At 39.6% G+C, this 21,535-nt stretch overlaps 1 protein-coding gene across 2 annotated transcripts in view; it reads left to right on the top strand.

Moving 5' to 3' along the window:
- SHB (SH2 domain containing adaptor protein B) overlaps positions 1 to 21,535 on the top strand; it is a 60,861-nt gene that overhangs the window by 30,602 nt on the left and 8,724 nt on the right. For both annotated transcript variants that reach the window (XM_082301873.1, XM_082301872.1), the window contains exons 3-5: positions 7,433 to 7,648; positions 14,355 to 14,526; positions 18,739 to 18,858. In XM_082301873.1, coding sequence (XP_082157999.1) covers positions 7,433 to 7,648; positions 14,355 to 14,526; positions 18,739 to 18,858 — 508 coding nt within the window. The remainder of the gene's footprint in view (positions 1 to 7,432; positions 7,649 to 14,354; positions 14,527 to 18,738; positions 18,859 to 21,535) is intronic.

Here is a 21,535-nt window from a genome sequence, read left to right as displayed (position 1 = left end):
AACCTATGAACAAGCCAGGAATATAGCACTGTAGTGTAACTGGCTGTAGCAGCACCTGGAGTTAGCTCTTGGTCAAGCAGCAGTAAATGTACAGACTCGTGGGGTTTTTTGGATTCTTTGTCCCCTCATCTAAATAAAAAGGGCATCCGTACTCTTCTTCTGTGTCTTACTGAAAAATGTGCAAGGAGTAAGTAGTTAAGCAGCATCAAAGCACCTCCAAAGAGGAAAAGTCTGCAGAAATCAAGAGTTTCAAACTTACAGAGAGTTTAATCACTGCTTACTTATCAGAAAATAAGGTGTTGAGGGGGAAGGCTTTGTATAATAAACTTCTGCCTCCAGGGGACTGAAGAAATTTAATTTTTTATTTCTTTACCTCTGCCAAAAGAGAAATACATCTCCAAGGATCATTTTCATGTCCTTTAGAAGCAGTACTGCTGTTCTTCCAAGCCACCAGGATTTAGGTTTTCTTCCCACGTGTTTTGTTTTTTTAATCAGCCTCCTTCAATTCCACCAACACTCACCCCTCCTCTTCCTCACCCCTTCCCACCCACAAAGACAAACGTGTGCTTCCTGTCTTCTTGGGCAGGGTAATGGTTGCTTGTTTTAATTTGGTACATACCTTCTGTGGAAAATATTAATGGGTTTTTTAGCTGTTTTATTGATACTTATCATAAACAGTCTTCTCCGTGCCTGTCCCTGCTCTGACTGGCCTAACTACTTTATCAGGATTGTTGGAATGTAAGGTTGCTTTGAATGCTTCTTCCTGGGGTAATGAGTCATACTTGGACTTTATTAGTATTTCCGGCATGATGCAGGCAATGTGAAGACATTGGTTTTCATATCATGGGGTAATGCCAAGCTCTCACATTAAGGCAGGGGAACAAATGTTTGTTCATTCCTGGAAAGTGGCTCATTTCTGAGTCACTTGGCTTCTGTTCAGAAAAAAAAAAGATGAGGGAAGGAAGATCTTCTAATATCCAGCTTTTCCTGCAGCAAAATCTGGAATAATTACCATTGGGTGGCAGTTGCTGCAGTCTCAAAGCAAAACAGCCCTCCCCGCCATTGGAATATAATTGGTGTTGCCTTATGCCCCAGCAATTGGAGGCATCCAGCTGGATCTGGAAGCAGAGTAAAAAGCAGTTTGATTTCTGGTGACTTGATGTGAAATTTGAACAGTGGTAAAACTTAACTTCTCTAGTGAACAGACTTTGCAGTAATAAAATGAGAATTCTGCATCAAAACTCCTGAAATACTTTCAGATTATCTTTCCAAAATGGATGTGAAAAGAAACATTAATGGTAAGGCTTGGATTAAGTAAGCAGTTGGCTAAGTATTTTGACGTGTTTATCTGGGAATTAATTCAATGGAAGCAAATGTTCATATCAGGGTGATCTTTGCGTTAATGATCTGTCTTATGCCTCTGGCAAACTGGCAAGTTACCGGTTGATGTGTTGCCTACCCATACACCTGGAGCAAACAGTTCACTGCCCTTCAGTGTGATTACTTGCCAGTTCAGTGATTTTCCATTAGAAGCCTCAAGAGCAGAACATGTAAAAAGCAGAGGTTTGAGCCATTTCAGAAAAACTTGTTCCTTGATAATAAGTCTTGCAGATGAGGCTTGGTTTTCTCTGATCAGATCTGGCTCTGATGTGACCTTCACTTGCTTGAGATTGCCAGACTGTCAGAATAATGTTGGGGGAAATGCATCAGATACTCACCACTACCTCTCAATGGGAACCTGAGCATTTTCAAGTTTCTTTCTGCTCTCACTGGTAACTTCCAGTTTTCAGTGACAGGTGAGAATACAAGGAATGTAATTGGCTGTTGTCCACAAACAGGCCTTGTTCCTGAGTTATGTTCTCACATATTTTTATATATATATATATATATATATGGTATTTTATTTTTCCCAGGTGTATCCATAGAAAGCCAGCTTATGGCAAGTCCTGCAAACACTTTGCGGACTATCCTTCTAGGGTTTTTGAGTATAAAGTGTTCAAATCCACATTCCAAAAGTTGTGCTGTTCATAATTCTGTTCTGACTATCCTAGTTGAAGACAGGTTAGCCTGTTCTCTCATTGCAGAGTTCTCTCATTGCAGAGTTCTCTCATTGCAGAGTTCTCTCATTCTCCTTATGGTGAATTTTGTGTATACAGGAGGACAAAATGCAAGAAGAAGACTCTATTCAGAGTATGGTTTTTTGCTTGCTTTAATTAAATATCCATATCTTTCTGATGATAAATGTTTGGTCTGTCTGTGTGTCTTGAAAAGTTTTGTGAGTTCCAGATAAAGTCTCTTCAATGTTGAGATCCTCATCACTGGAATTATCTGGTAGATTTGAGTGACACAACTGTACTCAATGAGAATAGAAGCACAGTATTTGGTGTTCACTGCAGGCTGGTTACAGTTTTGCATGTAGTTAACAGCAGGTTGTGTATTTTATTTGGTTAGTGGGAAACTAAATCCAGGTCAGTAGGATTGAAGTTGTTTAAATGCTGACTTCTGGAAAGAGAGCAGAAGAGAAGCAACCATCTGGAGGAGACCTGTAGTCTGAATCCAGTGGTAGGAGGACAGAAATTCTTAAAGCTGACAGCTTGACAGCTGTACTCTGTACAACCTTATTCCAGCATAGTGTTTACATGTTAATGTGTGTTAAATAAATGAATGAAAAATCTGCTGGGCTTCCTGCAAATAACTCTGTATCTGAACAAATTTAAGTGTATGCAAAAATGACCTTGGAAGTCATTATACTTACATTAAAGGGTTTCTAGCAACAGCTGCTTGCTGGGGTTAGGAGTATTTCCAAGTATTTTGTGTCATGCTTTCTGAAATAGGATGAAGTTTTATTCAGCAATGTGGCCAGATAAACTCTGAGTTCTGTACTGTTGAATGGAGATGAGTGCAGCTAAATGTTTCCTGTAAAATCCAATCAGTAGAATTCTGTTCTCTGTCCTGAATATTGCTCTTAGGCTTGTCAGATACAAAGGGTGTAGGTAACCCCTATACTTTGCTTAAAAGTCAGTTTCAGTGCTAGCTTTTCAAAAGTTGACCTTGCATCTTAGTACTGTTTCCAGCATTATACCTTCACAGTCAGATTTGTCTCACTAAGACAGGGCTTTTGGCTAGAGAAAACAGCTGAGGAACTGGTAGGACCGTCATTTTAATTTGGCACCAGTCTTGAAAGCTGTAGCCGACATGGAGATGGGTCTGGTTTATCGCTTTTGCACCTGATATGTGTGGGCCAGTACACTTTGAAATCTGACATACTGGCTAGTCAAAACACCTTTATTGTGCTGCTGTTGATTAATCTGTAATTTAATGTGGCTGTATCCAATTGCATTATAGTTTTCCCTGGTTTTCAGTGGAGCGTGCATAAATTACTGTTTGCTGTCAGACCGATAAAGAAGCACATATGTCTGTCTTACTACTAATGCCGTGATTTGTTTAAAAGGTCTCCCAACAGAATAGCAGAGGTTGAAAAAATCAGGACATATATAAAACTTTGTGCTTCTGTCTCTTGCAGGTTAAGACTCTTCCTGCGTATTAGATGTAGACAAGCAAAATGTGCTGCTACTGTGATGCAGGAACCTGTCTTTGCTTCCCAACCTGCCCAGAGAGTCTTGTTCATTGTCTTTCACCACACAGGAGAACAAAAACTCTTGCAAGCACTTAACTTCAGGGAATCTCTCTGTATCTGACATTCCTTAGACAATTGTGGCAGTAGGGCTTCTGCATTTTGCTTGTCTGGTGTTTCATCGAAAGAAATGTTACAAAGGAGCTGTAAAATGGCATTGAGTTTATTACTGCCTGGTGACATTTACAGATGTGCTTTATTTGGGAAAATGTGTTTTTGTGTTATCAGAACTTTTTTTAATAGTGCAATTACATTGTTTGACCTCTTGTAACTGCATGCTTTAGTTTGAGATGAAGGAATTATCTATTGGCATCTGGCCATTATAGAATGATCTGATTATTTTTCAGTCTGTTGCATCCTTTTGGAAGGCAAGCTGTAGAAGTTCACGTGTTGGGTTCTGTAAGCAAGTAGTAATGTTTTGAATGTTTCCTTTTGCTGGCTTTATAGCGGTTCCGCTTCCCTGATGATATATGCCCTAATCCTCTTCAAACTCTTTTCAGGAATACAGTGCATCTATGTGTAATGCTGTTGAATTATTTAGGGCTATTAAGGTGTTTAGTGTGGCTGATGTGGCTGCTTGTCCTGTGGACCTCTGTTCTGTTCGTGAGTATCAGAATTATTCACCAAGTGGGAAGAACAATACCAAGTTGAATCTTGTATCTCATAGTCTTGTCTCAGTTTCTATACCTCTCCTGGTCAGGTTCTTGGTTCTACACAGGAGCCCAAACTTCTGGAGCCTGATTCAGTTATAACCACTGATCTGTAAGACGAAGAATTTTTTGTGGGAGTCTTACAGACTGCTAGGAAAATTAGTGATTTCAAAACTTCAATTGTTACCTCTTCTGTTAGCTATTAAATTAATGCTGAACTGTATAAAAATGTACTTTTTATCAGCGATAAGAATTCAAATTATATAATTCATAAAAGTGATTTTTCTAAAGAATACATTAAATTATCACAGTTTTGGACTTCCTAGTCATTCCAATGACTGTTTTAACCCTTAGAGCTATCACTATTAGAGGCTGTAAAATTACCATGAGAAGTGCTTCATCACAAATGTAAATGTTCTGTTGTCTTCTACTACCTGATTCTTGAATATCAAGTTTGCATTGAGCTAGCAGTGTGTATAATGCTAATACTGCTTATGGTACAGATTCAGCTGTTCTGTCATTTATTGAAATGAACTTTTTCTGATTCAACTTCTAGTAAAATTACTTTCATCTTTAAGAGTATTTGTAAATAAATTTTCAAGCACATTAATAGAAAGCTTTACAAAAGAGATTGTAAACGTGTAAGTGTATATTCGTACGCACATATGTTTTTATATATCACAGATTCACAGGATATGCTGAGTTGGAAGAGATCCACAAGGATCATTAAGTCAAACTCCTGCCTCTGCACTTCACTCCCTCTAGGTTTTAGCTTTTCCTAGAAAAACTTTTCTGCTTTAGGATCAAATATTCATAATTTTTCTAATAGTGGTCTGCGAACATGAACCACCTTCTATTTACTAGTAAACTTTTCTGTATGGTCTAATGCTTTGGTCTTCTGTGTAAAAGAAAAATGTCAGTCAAGAGTTCTTGTACTCAAACACGCTCACACACAAGGAGCCAATTGCGTGTCTGTATTTGGCACACAAATTGTGTTTGGCACTTAAAACCAATTTGGGTGAATCATGGCTTCTGTTCCTCAGAAATGCACATTTCTTGGTGTAGCGTTGACTGGCTCCACAGTACTGAAAGACAGATACATACCACTTTTCTGACTTTAGAAGAAAAAAAAATGTGTATCTTTTTGATCCAGAGTATTCAGGAGAGCTGTGTATTCTTTATATTACAGTTTTTTGTCAATGCAGCATTTTTTCTTGATGTAGTTGTTCATAACTAGAAATTAGCAGAACATATCTTGCTTGTATTTACATCTTCATCGATTCTGGTGTATATTTCTTCAAATTTACTGGGTTTTTAATGTATAAATTAAATCATTCCTTTCAAGGAGTAAGGGTACTCTCATTTTGCGGACTTTTCACCGTACTTTGAAGTGGTCTGCAGAAATTACTTGATTATAATATTCTTGTTGATGTATGAATTGATTTATGACTTTTGTTATAGTAATGGAGAGAACTGCTCTAAATCCTTGCTTCATTTGTAGCTTGAAAAGTTCTCTCGCTGAGTCTTTTAGTAACTTTGCACTTTGCTGCAATTATTGACATTCTTATTTTGTCATTGCGGTGGTCAGTATAATCACACAACATCTGAAGTTGGAAGGGACCTCTTGATATCATCTAATAAAACCTGTTCAAGCAGGACCACCTAGAATAGGTTGCCCATGATTGTGTCCAGTCAGATCTTGAATATTTCCAAAGATGGATACTTCACAGCCTCTCCAGGCAGCCTATTTCACTCTTTGACCATTATCACAGTCAAAAAGTGTTTTCTTGGGTTCAGATGGAATTGCATATATTTTGCTTTGTGCCTATTACATCTTGGCCTGTCACTGGGCATTGTCAATAAAAGTCTGTCTCCATCTTCAGTCTCTTCCATCAGGTATTTATATGCATTGATAATGTCCCCACTAAAACTTATTTTCTCCCAGCTAGCAAGTCTCAGCTCTCACAGCCTCTCCTCATATGAAAAGTGCTCCAGTCCCATTATTGAGCTTCATGGCCTCTGCTGAAACTTCCTGCAGTATTGTCTGTCTTGTGCTGGGTAGGTGAGAACTGGACCCAGCAGTCCAGATGGGGTCTCACCATGGCTGAGTAGAGGGTAAGAATCACATCTCTTGGTCTACGTTCAGCACTCCTAATGCAGCCCAGGTTAGGTTGTCCCTCATTACTCTGAGGGTGCATTGCTGCCACATGCTTAACTTGCTGTCATACAGGACCCCAGTGTCCTTCTCTGCTGAGCAGCTTCCCAGCCTGTTAGCCTGCTGTTTGCCAGCATCTCTGGGTCCCTTTGAATGGTAGCACAGCCGCCTGGTCTATCACTCACTCCACCAATTTTTGTGTCAGTATACACAGTAGCTTTGCCTAACCAAGGCTCTGTGAACTCCAAATGATGGAGACACCTCCTATGACCTATCTGGCAACCTGTCCCGGGGCTGCACCACACACCAGGGGAAGAAGGTACCCCCAATGTACCACTTGGATCTCCTGAGCTACCTCTTGTGCGTGTTTCTCCTTACTGCTTCTTCCGATTCTGCCCAAGAGGGTTTGGTTCTTACTGCTTTTCAGGCAGCTAACAGGTGCTCTTACAACCCCCTTGATGTGAGCTAAGCTCTAGTTACCAATGCTTTTGTTTAGTGTTCTTACTCTAGTCCTAGTTCATTTTTTACTGATACTCTGTAGGCGTAAATGCAGACAATTTTTTTTTATCAGCATATAAAATTATGCTCTATTTTTTTATGTTCTTTGTGTCTTCAAATTGCACTTCAGAACAATCTCCTCCTGAAGAGTTAACTATACACAAATTTCAGTGTTCTTGGGAATTTATGTACAGTTTTTTGTAAGTGTGCTTTATATCGGCTGACAGGGATTGTGTGGTTCCTGCAATCTGGCTCTGCACAAGCTGGGAAATGTTGGTGGAGGCATGAAGCTGTGGTTGTTAACTGGAGCAAACTTTTGCTTCCAGCCAGTTACCAAGGTAGAGGTAGAATTTAGAAGTCTTGTACAAGCTTGTCATCTCTATAATTATGTGGCTATTAAGAAATGGGTGGAAGTTGAATGCTCTAAAATTATAGACTGTAATGATAAGACGTGGTTAGTACTGATTCTGATGCAATTTTCCTACTTGCCAACAGAGTTTCAACAGCAGGAAGGCATGAAGACCCATCAGAAAAACATGCAGCTCTATGACACACCCTATGAACCAGAAGGCAGTGGTGTGGAATCCGATTCTGAAAGTGTGGTGAGTCACCATTTACGAGAAAGCAAATTGCCACAGGATGATGACAGGCCTGCTGATGAGTATGATCAGCCGTGGGAGTGGAACAAAGTCACCATCCCAGCTTTGGCAGGTAGGATTCCTAGATTCCAGCCTCAAAATTTTCTCTCACAGTTATAGCATATGCACTTGCCCTCTTTCGATGTGTATGTGTGTGTGTGTGTGTGAAGAAATGTCTGAAAAGTAAATGTGGGTCATCTCAAATCTTGACCTGCTGCAGAATTATGGAACACTGTACTTTTTGTTTGGTACTTCAGCCAACCTGTTGTCAATCATCTTAGCACTTGTTTCATATTACTAAAACTTATGCTTCTACCACTTCTTGTCCATATCCCCATTTTAATGGACGGGATGTAGATAGTGTTTATTGTTGAGCATCTCTATGATGAGGAAGTTGCTTTGCAGGGTCTGAAATTGTGGAGCCATTCTCAAACTGACTGTGATGAAGTGTTGGGGATGAGGAGGAAAGTAAAGAGATGTGGCTCTGGGAGTGACTGTGGAAGAAGCCTGAGAGACATGATTACTAAGTAGTCAGTGTGCATTTACCCTAGGTAAATCCTGCTTGACAAACCTGTTTGCTTTCTCTGTTAAAACTCTAGATCTCTTAATGGAAAGAGAGCAGTTGGTGTCATCTATGTTGACTTTAGCTTTCAGCATGCCGTGCTGTGGCATCAGCTGTGTTTGGAATTTGTTGTAGCTGACATGGGTGGACTAGTAGATTTATGAAAAAACCTATCAGGGTCATTGACCTCAAAGGGTAGTGTTAGTGATTCATGCTCTTCCTGGAATCTGGTTACAAGTGTGATTCCTCTGAGGATATGTTCTGGAACCCTTCCTTTTTAGTGTACTTATTAGATACGCAAAGCAGAAGGAGAGGAAATGCCCCTTATGAAGCTTGGAATAACAGCCAAGAGAGGGGAGGGTGTGTGCAAAGCTGCCATTCTGAGGGACCTGAACAGGCTGGAGAAATGGACTGACAACAAGCATACAAAACCTGATGAGAATAGACCCAAAGACTTGCATCTGGAGGAAACTCACCCCCTGCAATTAGACAGACCTAGATCTGGTTGACTTGCAGGGACACAGCTTTGCTAGAAGAGGCTTAAGGAGTCCTGGAGGAAAGTGGACTAAATGTGGTTAGCAGTGCTCCTCACCATGGTAGCCTGTGTGAATAGGAGCAAGCCAGTGGATGAAGCAACATGACTGTTCCTCTTTACTTCACATTTCTTGGATTATGCATAATCCTGTGGCAGGATTCTGATATAAGAAGGATGTTGATAAATGTTGTCAGCACAGAGCCAACAAAATGGCAAGAAAGTGCAGCACATGACAGCACATGTGAAGATAATGCTGAGAGAACTGGGCTTGCTTAGCCTGGAGAAGAGAAAACTTTGGGTGGGACATAATGGGAACTTTCTAATGCCTGTGAGGAGATCCTCAATAAGATGGAGCCAGTTTCTTCACAAATGAGCAGGTGTGTGATGGGAAGATGAGATATAAGATGAATCAGGAGAGGTTCTGACTCAATACAGGAAGTTGGTTTTTTGTCTGCAAGAACAGTTAAGCATTGGAAACAATTGTTCAATGAGCTCTTGCAGTCTCCATCTTCAGATTTTTTTCATAGTGTGTGAAGAAATGATGGGATAAACAACCTGATCTGATCACGTCATTTCCCACACAAGGACGGTGATTGTGTGCTACCCAGAAGCAGTTTTTCTTTCAAAAATCAGCAACTTTATTGTTGAACAATGCTGAGATACCACCTGTGGGACCAATATACATCTGTCTTCAGTGAGATCACATTTCACAAATTTTCAAATAGTATTACAGCAGCTACAGAAACTGGATTATTAGTTTTAAAAGTTAAGTCTTAAGAGTCATATGTGTGCATATGTAAATCATAGACATTATTCTTCATGTATTGGTCATATTATATGAAATTGATGAGATTTACTTCATTTGGATTTTGTCATAAGCTCTGTGTTCATCTTCATGCCCACTTTTTTGGTTTTTATCAGGTAAATTCTGAAATAGGGTTTTTTTGAGTTATTTAAAAAAAAAAAGGATCTTAGGTTTGTCAATTTTTTCTTTATATCTACTTTTCAGTTTTTACATATAACTGTAAATTAACAAGGTCAGTCCAATACAAGATTTTACAATTGGCTTATGTGTGAATATTCTTTAAAGTTCTATGTAGTTATGAAAATGTGCAGAGCAAAATATTGCTTTACAGAACTAATAGACTAAAGAGAGATTTAATTAAATGGTATTATGATATAGTTGGATTACTTACAGGTTCACCATGGAGAATTCTTATTTAAAATAAGAAGAGTAGACACTTTTTGAGATTAATTCGATTTCTCTGATTACATCTGCCATTCATTATAGATTAGTTTGTTTTAGGTAAAAGCTTATTTGTCACAAAGAAATGTCTAAGGACTGGCTTCAAGCACAGTTGCAAGCTGCTGTTTCATCTGGTGTCTCTAGACTTCATCTTAGTCCAAGGAGTTGTAAACGTTTAGAATAAGGAAGGAAGAGGTCCAACTTTGAAGTTTGAAATGGTGGAAAGTTTGGAATAGAGGAGTGTTGACTTTCTGCTGAGATGTCTGAAGTGCTCTTCTGACTTACTCGGTGGTTCTATTGTTCGGTGGTTCTCCAGGAAAGGGTTTTTTCAGTTCTTAGCGGAGGTGGATTTTTCTGAAAATTGCAGTGTTGGTCTAACTGGTATTAAAAATTCTAGCAATGGGTAAGTCCCACTTCATAGGCCCACAATTACCATCTCCCAATTACACGGAACTGTAGAGATCCTGAAGGACCCCTCTGCTGAAACTTTCCTATTTTGAGAAATTCATCTGAAGGGAACAGCAGATATTTGTGATGTGAATTGCAGATACAGAGACTTGTACAGGAAATATTTTTGATTTGTCAGGTGGTAGACCATAGAAACAAACCAAAACAGCAAGCAACACTAGAATTATCATGAACCTAATTACTCATGCAAGTCTTTGAAGGAAAAAATTTGTTCTTATGCCATGATTTCAGGATTTGTTGCTGAAGCATAGCTAAAACCTGTGTATATCCAACCTGGACTTTGAGATTTGTCAGAAAGGAAGTGTGGACAAGCTATGAAATGTGCTGAGGCTGAGGGGAGTGTGTCTGTGCTCTGACTCCTAAGCATGAGGTTGGGGCTGGTGTCATGCTGGCATTGTGGATGGAACAAGCTGTACGTAGCCCACAGATTTTGCTGTGTTAAAAGAGGCATCTCTGTGTAGCAGAACTGGAATGCAGCATTTTGACTGTCTGCAGCTGGAGTTCTTTCTCAATCAAATTTGGGTTTGTTTTATGGGAGGCTGTACAGCTGATGCTAAAATGTGTTTTTGATGGCTTTTTTGGGAAGTGAGCAGGTCTTGTTAGAACTCCTGCTGAGCTGGGCAGACTGGTTTGCCCAGAGGAGTGGAGGTTGACAAAGTAGCTTTCAGGTACACAAGTCTGGCTAGAAAAGGGGATAACACCAGGGAGAGCCCACTGGATAGAAAATAGCGTGGGCATCAGAGGGCCCATTCAAGAATGTCACTCTGACACTGGTTTCCACTGAGTTTATGAGAAATCTGTCCTCTTCAGACTGTCGTGCAGGCACAGAAAACCTTTCAGTAAAGGAAGCGCCTGTGAAGTCTGTAAAGCCCTTCTTTGTATTGCTTTGCAAAATATATGGCCCTCTGTTACAAAGTGGGTCTCAGTGATCAAGAGGGCCATTTGGTAATAGTTTCCAGCAATGGTCATGGAGTCTTGGAAGGAGGTTTTATAAATGCCAGACTTTTGCTGGCTTCTACTGCTGTTGCACAAAAAGGTGGTGCCTAGGACCCTGAGAGACTTAAAGCAAGGAAGTTCTGGCATGCCACTTTCACAGGGCTATGGCAGGAGTTATAGGGCAGTGGAAGAGAGGCTGTATGGAGGGTGCGAAAGTCAGGTATTGCAGTCAGTTCCATAACCACAATGGCTGAATATACTATAGCTTTTTTAAGGAGAGGATTCATAGCAGCCAAAACCCAGACCTGATTACATTGTTGGGTGGATGGGTACCTAACTGGGTATCACACTTGTCAGTTTAATCTGCCTGGATATCCCTTCAAGACTGCTTCTTCCTGACAAATTAATTCACAAAGAAAAGGAAAACAAAAAGAGCCAACAAACCAACCAACCAAACAAACAAAAAAAGAAAAAGCCAGAAGTCCAGAGACATAACTGAACTTTTCAGGAAAAAAAACCCCCAACATTCAAAGGCATCTGAAGTTTAACTTTGTCCTATTTTTGGAGAACAGTTCCTACCTTTAACCATCATGTTAGTGACTTTTTACACAAGCATATAGAGATAACAAAAGAGGGAGTGTTTTTAAACTAAAAAAAGGAGAGATTGAGATAAGATGCTAGGAAGAAATTGTTTAGTCAGAGGTGGTGAAGCACTGGAACATGTTGCTCTGTTTGACATTGTGGATGGCCCGTCCCTGGAGCTGTTCAAGGCCAGGTTGGATGGGGTTCTGAACAATGTGGTCTAGTGGATGAAATCACTGCCTATTGTGGCATCTCCCTGCCATTAGACGGTTGCAACTAGATAATCATTGATGTTGCTTCCAACCCAAGCCATTCTATGATTCTGAGTTGTAAAGATAGCTGGTAACAGTCAGAACTGAGTTTGTTTTGTGAACTGAATTTTTTGGTGTCTAACAGATGTTCCTTGTTCAGAAGGTGACATTAAGCTCACTGGTTTTCAGAGAGTCCCCAAGTTAAAATAATGATACTGCTCATATACATCATGGGCAAGTATACACATGCAATGTTTCTCCTTGTTATACTAATCAGCTCTCATTATCCAGTAATGAGGTTAAATCTGAGTTTATATTAAGAAAAAAATCAGCATATTTCTGCCATGCATACTTAGGAACATGATTGAATGCATTTGCCCAAATTTTGCAATAAAATTTATTTTGCAAAAAAAAAAATTTTAAGCAGCTCCAGAACATCTTCCTCATCCAGCATATCTCTGTGTATTATCTTTTTGAACTTTTTGAACATTGCAGCTGTCTGCTTTAAAAGAGTGCTTCAAAACAGTAAATACTACCACCTATATACCTAACTGGCTGTGTGTTATAGTAAGTTTACTTCTAAATGCATGTAATGCCTGTAAGTTTTGGAGGGAGTCCCTTCAGTTTTTCTTGTAACTTTTATTCCCCCGCTATTGCTGTTGAAACTGTCTCGGTTTTGGAGACAAAACTTCAGGAGGAAACACTTCGGAGTGAGTGTCTCCTTGGAAGGGAAAAGGGCCTCCCCCTTTCCTCCGTCAATGAGACAAATGGGTCACAAGGAGTGAAAGTGGGAAAAAGAAACCTAACTGTTTATTAACACACAAACAAAACAGGGCAGAATGGGATAAAAAAACCCCTCAACGTACAACAAATTCCCGGAGAGGGAACAAACACCCGGCCTCGGACCAGCCGGGGCCACCCCCGCAGGCTCCCCGGACTGGCAAGGAGGGAAGGGAGGCAGTGAGGCAAGGGGAAGGAAAGGGAAAAAAGAACAAGAAAATAACCCAACAGGACCAGTTCCCAGCTAGCTGGAACACAAAGGAAACCCAGAAAAACAGCACAGCGCTCCTGGCACACTCCCTCCAGAGCCCCCAAGCCGCTGGGTCCAGCCGTTCATCGGCCCCGCACTCAGTCCTGTGGCCCCGGCCCCGGGTCCATCTTAAAGCAGCAGCATCCTCGGGCATTCAGCGGATGGGTAAGGAATAAAGTGGCTTCGTAGCATTACCCCAGGACAGAAGCTCACATAGGGGCTGACTGAGCTGTTTGTGCTTGTGGCCACTTATTTTTACCTCCTGACACAGTGAAGGTTCTCTGCCTGGTCCTCACTAGATGACCTTAAAATAAAATCTGCAGCTGGGAGCGTTAGTTTTTGATGAAGCAGCAAACCATAAGAGGCAATGAGAGTCAGGAGTAGGGTGTGGGTAGATTCTTTCGCTGTTCCTGTAAACATTCTGTCCTTCGATTTTTTTTTTTTTTAAATTTTTTTTTTTTTTAATTGTAATTATATGGAATCTGTAAGTGTAGAATGAGGATGCTGACATCATTAGCATGTGCTTGGCTACAGGTGTTGCAGTGCTCTAATAAGTTGCAGCTTTGCAAAATAAGTTGTATTGCTTTTCTTGGAATAGTACAGTTAGCGAGAGAAATGATGGAAGGCTATTTTTCTTTTTTCCTCACTTTCCTAGACTTTGAAGGCAAAAGCTTTGTGCCAGCAGTGTGTAAGTGAACCCACTGTCAATTCTTTCCTACTTGACAGTATTTCTGATATGGATAGATGGGTGTTAGCTGCCTGATTTGCACCCGGATCACTGTTACAATGATATCACATAAACTGGGGCAAATTGATGTTCTCACATACTTGCTTTTGGAATTATGGCAGGTGACTGAAGGCTTGTTACTCTTACTTAACAGCATCATCTCTGGAGGATCAAAGTATCAAGTGTTAAGATAAGCACTAGTTATTGTAACAAGGTTTAGAAGAGTGTGAATTTTGTTACTGGAAAAGCAAGAGAGTTTTAGGACTGTACTTTGCATAGTAAGAAACACTTTACATGATACATATAACTTTGTAGAGAAAGCATCTTAAAGCTAGTGGGTATATGTTTATTCTCTGTAGGGTGTGAAAACCTCTATAAGTGCTACAATTCTTTTGGTCTTTGCTAACCTTGCCTGGAGGGGTAATTATTGTGTATCTTGCAGCCCAGTTTAATGGAAGTGGGAAACGGCAAGCATCTCCTTGTCCCTCAAATGACCAGCACAGGCAATTAAGAGCACCTGGAGGAGGCTTTAAACCCATCAAACATGGCAGTCCAGAATTTTGTGGGATCCTGGGAGAGAGAATAGATCCAACTATTCAACTGGAAAAGCAGATGTAAGTAAGCACAGTAATTGCTCTCTAGCTTTTTGCCTCCCCACTTACAGGAGCACCAAGTGCCCAGATCCTAGCGTCGAGCTTCCCTCCTCAGTATCCGCAAAGCCCCAAAGACCTACTCTTATTAGTCCTGCAAAGTGTAAGTAATTTTTGTAGGGGAACAAAATAGTGTTAAACAGGAAACTCGTCTCAGGATCAGTGAATTTTATCTGTCAAGTATGTGCAGTTATTCCATTTTCAACCTTGTTGTTTATACTGCATTAGGGGAAAAAAGCTGTATATCACATATAACCAAATTCTGCTTAAAAGCTGCATGAATTCCATATATATGTGTCTGCATGTTTCTAACACATCAGATGTGCCCTGCATCTCTCCTTCAGGAAGAGAATGATAAGACCACTTAAAGAGCTTTCAGAAAAGAGAGTGTTACTTCTACTCTTCTGGTATCAGACTTGAGAGTGGTATTTAGATGCACTTCTATCAGCTCCAAATTCAGGTTCTGGGTGAATTCCTTGTAGTAAAAGTCTGGTATCCACAAGAGTGGCCCCTGTCCTGCCTCACTGTTGCCCTTCCTTGAACAATTTGGCCAGACTGGATTGTGTGATGGATCAACCCACTGTCCTGTATCATACCAAGGTGCAGCCTCAGAGAAGGGGCCAGAATTCCTGCTACACAGAGAAAAATCTCCATGTGGAGCAGTTCAAAAAGGTTAGACTGATAATTCTGGGCACTGAGAAGCCAGTGGATTCATGCAATAAAGTGAAGAAGATGTGTCTTGAATCCCTGAAGGCAGTCCACTCCAGAAACTGTCATTCTGAGTTAGAGGCAGAATTTCTTTGCACTGGAGAAGGGAGGGCATAATTTAGCATGGATGTGAGTGTGCCCTTTTTGAGAATACTTTGTTCCTTAATGCTAGTGGTATTAAGAGAATTAACAATCCTTTTGCACTTTGAATCCTCTGTAGGAGGGAATCCTCTCCTAGTGTTTGAGAGGAGGTAGTTCCAGAAATTGCTTTTCCTTGACAGTCTATTTTTCTAGGCAGTATTTGGAAGCTTAAGTTTGAAACAGATAATAATATCATCTGCATGTTGTCATGTTCCATCTAATCAACCTCAGCCTTTGAACCATCTGCCCATTGACAGATTGCTTATCTTCAGTAGAGGAAGTAGCAACCATTATTGTGAAATCAGTCACTGATATTGTTAGGTAAATGACTAAAAGGCTATAAATTTAACTGTAAATTTGGTCCTCCAATTTGGGCAGTTCCAGCTCACCAAAGTCACTCCCACCCCCAAATACATTTAAAATAACTGCAGGAAGGTAAGTTTCTGTTACCTAATTATTGACTCATAAATATGTTGTTGTGTTCATCTGTCTTTTAATGTAACTATAGTTACATGTAACAACTGAAAAGTGCAGGTCTAGTTTTTCCTTCTTTAACTATTCAAATGCCAGTGACATTAGGTATTTTTGATTCTTATGATGGATCAAACCTAAAATGAATGCATGGTTAACAATAGTGTGTCAGAAAGTGGAAGAGTTTACATTTATTGTACCATAGATTATTCATAATAATTCAAATTCCTCAAGCTTTAGTAGTGTGAGACATCTCCACAGGACATGCCAAACTCTTCCTTCTTTTTCTGCAGAAGTGGACTCTGTTTTTGCAGAAAGGAGTACAAGATCTGAAGGAAAGGCAGCACACAAATTGGCAAGTGGATAGGTAGGTTAGGATATTCCTCACACAGGCAGAAATACCAAGGTGTGTTAGTATATAAAGAAAATATTTTTAGTTACTTGTGACTGAGGAATCTGTGACTATGAACTTAGTAACTCATGGACCCAAGGGAATCAAAGTAATTTGTTCTATTTCCTCAATAACAGTGTAAAGAAAAAGTGTGTTCTGCTGTTTCCATTGTCTTACTGAAAGTGAATCCCTCCCAGCCTTATAATCAAGATCTGGTAGTTTCCTGTTTTGCTCTAACTCAGAAACAGAGTAGTGCTGTGCATTATGTAAGTTGTAATAACTTATTATATTTACTGTATAACTGATGCTGCTCTCCTGTCTTCGGTGGAGCTGTGGCTCCTTAGTGGCTGACACCTGACCATTGACAAAGTAAGGGATATCAGGAAGAGCATTCTGTAAACCACAATCAGGGTACTTAAAACTTGGGAGATCCTGATAAAGGGTCAAACTGTGATTATGTTGGGATTTTGCTTTCAGGTTTGCATTGTGTGCTTGTGTTTTCCAGGATACTTAGAAGACATTCAGGTTGTTCCATGCTTTTGCACTGGTGTCTTTCACAAGCTGTCATTGCACTTTTTAAAGACCACACAACTGATGTTTAAATCTTTGACCTTTCTTCACAAATGCCTATATGATGACATTTAAAAAAATAAGCACACCCAGGACAAACAGACCCAATACAGTTGAACGGCAAATCACTCAGGAACTTAAAGTTAATTGTCAACACTATGATTGCCACTCTAGGTAGCTGGAACAGGAGCAATCTGAGTGTCCCATTTACATGGGCGTATGACTCACAAGCAATTACGCTTCTGGATACTGCTGTTCACTCTCAGCTGTAGCCAAAACAGTTTCCAGACGTCACATCTGAATCAGATGTTCTCTTATCAACTGTTTTACTTTCAACTCTTAAAAGCAGGTGTTTCTTCCTCAAACCAGCCCTGTGTTCTTTTTCCATTTCTCTCTGAATATCAGAGTCCAAGATATCTTCCTGATTTTGGTAACATAATATTTCACTTTTGTTTAATTTGGCCCTTTGGGGAGAAAAGAAAATAAAGATAATTTTAGCTTAATAGGAATAGTTTTTAAACTCTCCCAAATCCATTTTCTGATTCACACTTGTGTTAGTATTATTCCCTCACACTCAGAAGGCAGTCTAGTTTTTAAATTGCTTATTGAGAAATGTCCTTCACCAGTAAATATCTAGTGGGACATGAAGAGGAAGACACTGCCTGAAATCATTTGCATCTGTGTCTCCATCTTATTTGTGAAGGGATGAAGCCACCAGGACCTCCCTTTCTAGTCTGTCTTGACTATACAAAGTATAACCTCTTTTTAGTTCCCTCTAATAAAGAGTTTTGTTTTAATCGTTTTGTTCTAATTTGAATACCAACTTGTTTTTTTAACACACTCATCAGATTTGACAATGAGACACCAGCACAAAGTAGTTAAGAGCATGATTTCTGTCAAAGAGATTTATCTGGTCTTTATTCATTTATCTTTTAGTTGGAGCATCTTTCTTAGAGTAAGAACAAATGGAGTAAAACTCTTTTACACAAAGCAAACAACAGTTCCTGGCAAGAACAGACAGAGAGCACTTCTGATGTGTGCATTGGCTTGCTTAGGCAGATGTGGTAGTGTCACACAGCGTTTCAAAGGGCACCTGGCAATTGCAGGGAGGGAGAGATCTTCCTCAGGGATGTGTTTGACCCAGTACAGTGCAAGACACGCTACGTTGCTCTGGAAACTTAGGGAAAGGGTCAAAGTGCTTACTTGTGGAGTCTTGAGATTTTGAAAGCTGATGCAGAGCAGCATGTGCTGAGAAGCTTCCTTGTTTGCAGGGGCTAGTTTAATGAAGGACCCATCTCTCCTCTCCCAATTTCCTTTTTTCCTTGAATTGTTCACACCCACTCCACAGATCCATCAGAGAGAGTTATATAACACTCTCAGAGTTGCCACAGCTTTGTTTAGGATGTGTCTTTTTGATAGATCTTCACACTTTATCACTCTTCTCCTTTTTCAAAAATTTATTTTAGCAAATCTCTTCCACTGTTAACTGTTCATATTCTCCACGTGTGATTTTCTATTTCTTTGCTTTTGTTGTCTTTTTATCTCGTATATTAGTTTAAAAACTGATGTATCCCAGGGATGAAATAGAGCAGATGGATCTACTGTTTGCAAGACAGATTATAATGTGTTGCTCTAAATGGGAATTTCTTATGTAAACATGTACACCAGTCTTATTGCGTGGTCTCCTGATCGTAGTTTTTCCCCTCAGCTGACAGGAATTACAAGCCTTCACAATTTATAATAACTTACATCTAGTGCTTTTTATTTGTAACATATTAGATTTTAAAGGTATCCATATGCTATTGATAACAATTCATACCTTAAAAAATTAAGTAGTGAAAGCAGTATGAGTGGGAATATTTGTGTGTGTATTAACCTCTTTGCTTTTTTTCTAGATGGTATCATGGAGCAATCAGTCGGACAGATGCAGAAAACCTGTTACGTTTATGTAAGGAATGTAGCTACCTTGTAAGAAATAGTCAAACAAGCAAGCATGACTATTCCCTTTCACTGAAGTAAGTACTTGTCGGTAAAACATGGTGAATGTATTTTTAAGCCCTAACTTCTCTGGGGCAAGACGAGAAAATTATCCAGTTTATTGCTGCACTAGTTTAGCTCTGAAGGGGTCCCAGAGAGTTTGGGACTGTCAGCCTGCATGATGTACAGTTACAGTCACTGAATTAGTACCTTCCTGCCTGGGGATGTTAAGAGATTTTTAGTTTTCATTTGGTGTCCACTTAACTAAATAAACTTGGATTAATTTTTTTTCTGGTTCTAATTTGAAATGCTCCTGCTGCTTCTGCTTTAGGCTGAATAAGGAACTGTATTGTTTGGGGATTTTTTTCCTTTTGTTTTGTGTGCTTTACTGGAGCAAAGCCGTACAAAGTAAAGTTCTTTAAAGTAAAAAGCCCCGGATTGAGGATGAAAGCTCTACAGAATTAGGAAATGAGCAGTGTTCCAGTCTTACTGCTGCTCTGAATTTGCTTTATCTAGCTTAGGCTGAGCTGGGTATGTTACAGATGTTGTCTTCAAAATATCATAAAATAGAGTCATAGAACATTTGGGGATGGAAGGGATAATCAAAGACCATCTAACCCAGCTCTCCTGCCCATGACAGGACCATGAGTGCACTTCATTTTCTAGCTGAGGAAGATTGTCAGGATTTTCTGTGCAGGAGAAAAAGAAGCCCCTTGAGCTTGGTATAGGCTGTACAGGTGCAAATAAAAATGTTTCCTTTCTTTCCTTCTTGCAGGATAGGGTCTGATGTGGAACCTAACCTTCCAAGTAGGTCTGGGACACAGGCCAACTTGCCCTTTTCACTAGCATTGCTCCTGCGAGTTTGGCTTTTATGACATTTTTTCACAAGTCTGTTCTGGAGATACATTTTGCTGCTGGGAATGATGGTGATACCTGGTGGTAACAAGCAGTTTTATAAACAGCACCAAAGCTGATCCTTCTTTTCACATTCATAGGTTCATTTGAAACATAGGCCCACATCTACTCTACCTTGGTTGGTCTTATAGTCTAAACAGTACATTTCAGACTGGTATTATATCCCCAATTTGAGTTGAGAGAAAGTGCATCTGTTAAACTAGTTTAAGATTCCATTCTAGGACTTGAGAAGAAAAATATTTTGTAGAATATTTTAAGTCATTATTCCTTTGCTATCATTTTGGGGATCTCTCTGTAATGCAGAGGTTTGCCTTGAGCTGAAACACGTCTGCTTTAGAATTGTGGTTCAGTTCCTGTTGTCTCTTGTCATTTGATTTGTGTATTTACCAATATAGATGTCCTCTAGATATTTTCAAACATCGAAGCATTAATGGCACAGTCTTTGCAATAAATTTTCCCTCAGGTTTAAATTTTCCCTTAAATTTAGAGTCTTGGACTATGACCTTTTTTTTAAAGTATTTAACTTAATTCTTGCATCAGCCCAGTGAATTTTGTTATTCAACCAGAGCACAACTTCCAGAGGAAAAGGTGACAGTTAAATTTATATTTTGCTATTTTGGACCGCTGAGTTCACACCTTTTGTATCCTTTTGTAGTCTCTTTGCATGGAACTACAAGGTTCACTGTTGTCTGTTAGGTGTGTTTATGCTTCTCAGGGACCTTTACTACCATGTGTGAGTCAGCATTTTTTTTTCAGGTAAATGTTTCACTTCTGCTGCAGGGAAAAAGAATCACACCCTGATTTTGTACTGAGATTAAGTAACAGTGATTTAAAATCTATTCTTCAGTTTCATGTGACAAGCTTTTTCTAAAAACAAAATGGAAAGCAAAAAACAAAACCAAACCACTTCACTCTGGTTTTTGAGTTTTCTTTTCTCTAGTAACAAAGTATTGTTTCCCAAAACACATCAATGAGAATCTACCCAGATATTACCTGTATTTAAAAAGTGAAAAGATGATAGAACTTGCTTATTTTCATTTAAAATAACTGAATATTGCACTATGGAGACATCTCTGAGGACCATATTTTTCCAATAGCAGGAAACCTTTTTGTGTTCTGTGGCTATGAGAGGGCCAGACAGGCTTAACTTGCATGCGGAATTTGTGTGAGATATTTGTCTGATTTAAATTCCAAAAATTTTCATTCCAAATATAATGAAATGAGCTTGAAAATAGCTTAATTGCTAAATTAAAGTGCATGTGTGTATAGAACAGTCATTGAGGTAGTTTAAGTTGCTCATATCAATGCCTGTCACTTTGAGATGTTGTAGTTTACCCAGTGAAATTTAATTGCATGTGGATTAGCTATCTTTGGGGGCATCAAAGAACGTCTTACTGAAGTACACATTTATGTTGCTTATCTCAGTTAGAAACAAGGAATTGTTATTGTTGGTGACAAGTGTTTGAAGCTAAAAGCATCTTTCTATGGATTGTGATCTAAAGGGCTAAGCCTCCTCGTCAACACCGTTTAAATTCGCCACAGCAGAAGAGGGAAGGAGTGTGATCTACCTTCCCAGAACAAAATGATCCCAAAGGCATGAGGGGCAGCTGTACATTCTCTTGAATCTCCTCTCAGCCCTGGATTGTTCCCTGTGTTTCCTCTTCTCTGTATTCCTTCAGGATTGTAGATATTTGGCTCACTCATACCCACCCACTCTTTCCTTAAACCCAGTTATAATTGCACAAGGCTGGGTAAAAATTGGAGATCCATACTCCTGGTAACTGTGCTGTGACCAGGAAT

The sequence above is a fragment of the Coloeus monedula genome (assembly GCF_965178545.1).
Source record: "Coloeus monedula genome assembly, chromosome: Z".
Taxonomy (NCBI): domain Eukaryota; kingdom Metazoa; phylum Chordata; class Aves; order Passeriformes; family Corvidae; genus Coloeus; species Coloeus monedula.
Note: the sequence above shows the minus strand (reverse complement) of the source record. Positions and strands in the feature narration are given on the sequence as shown.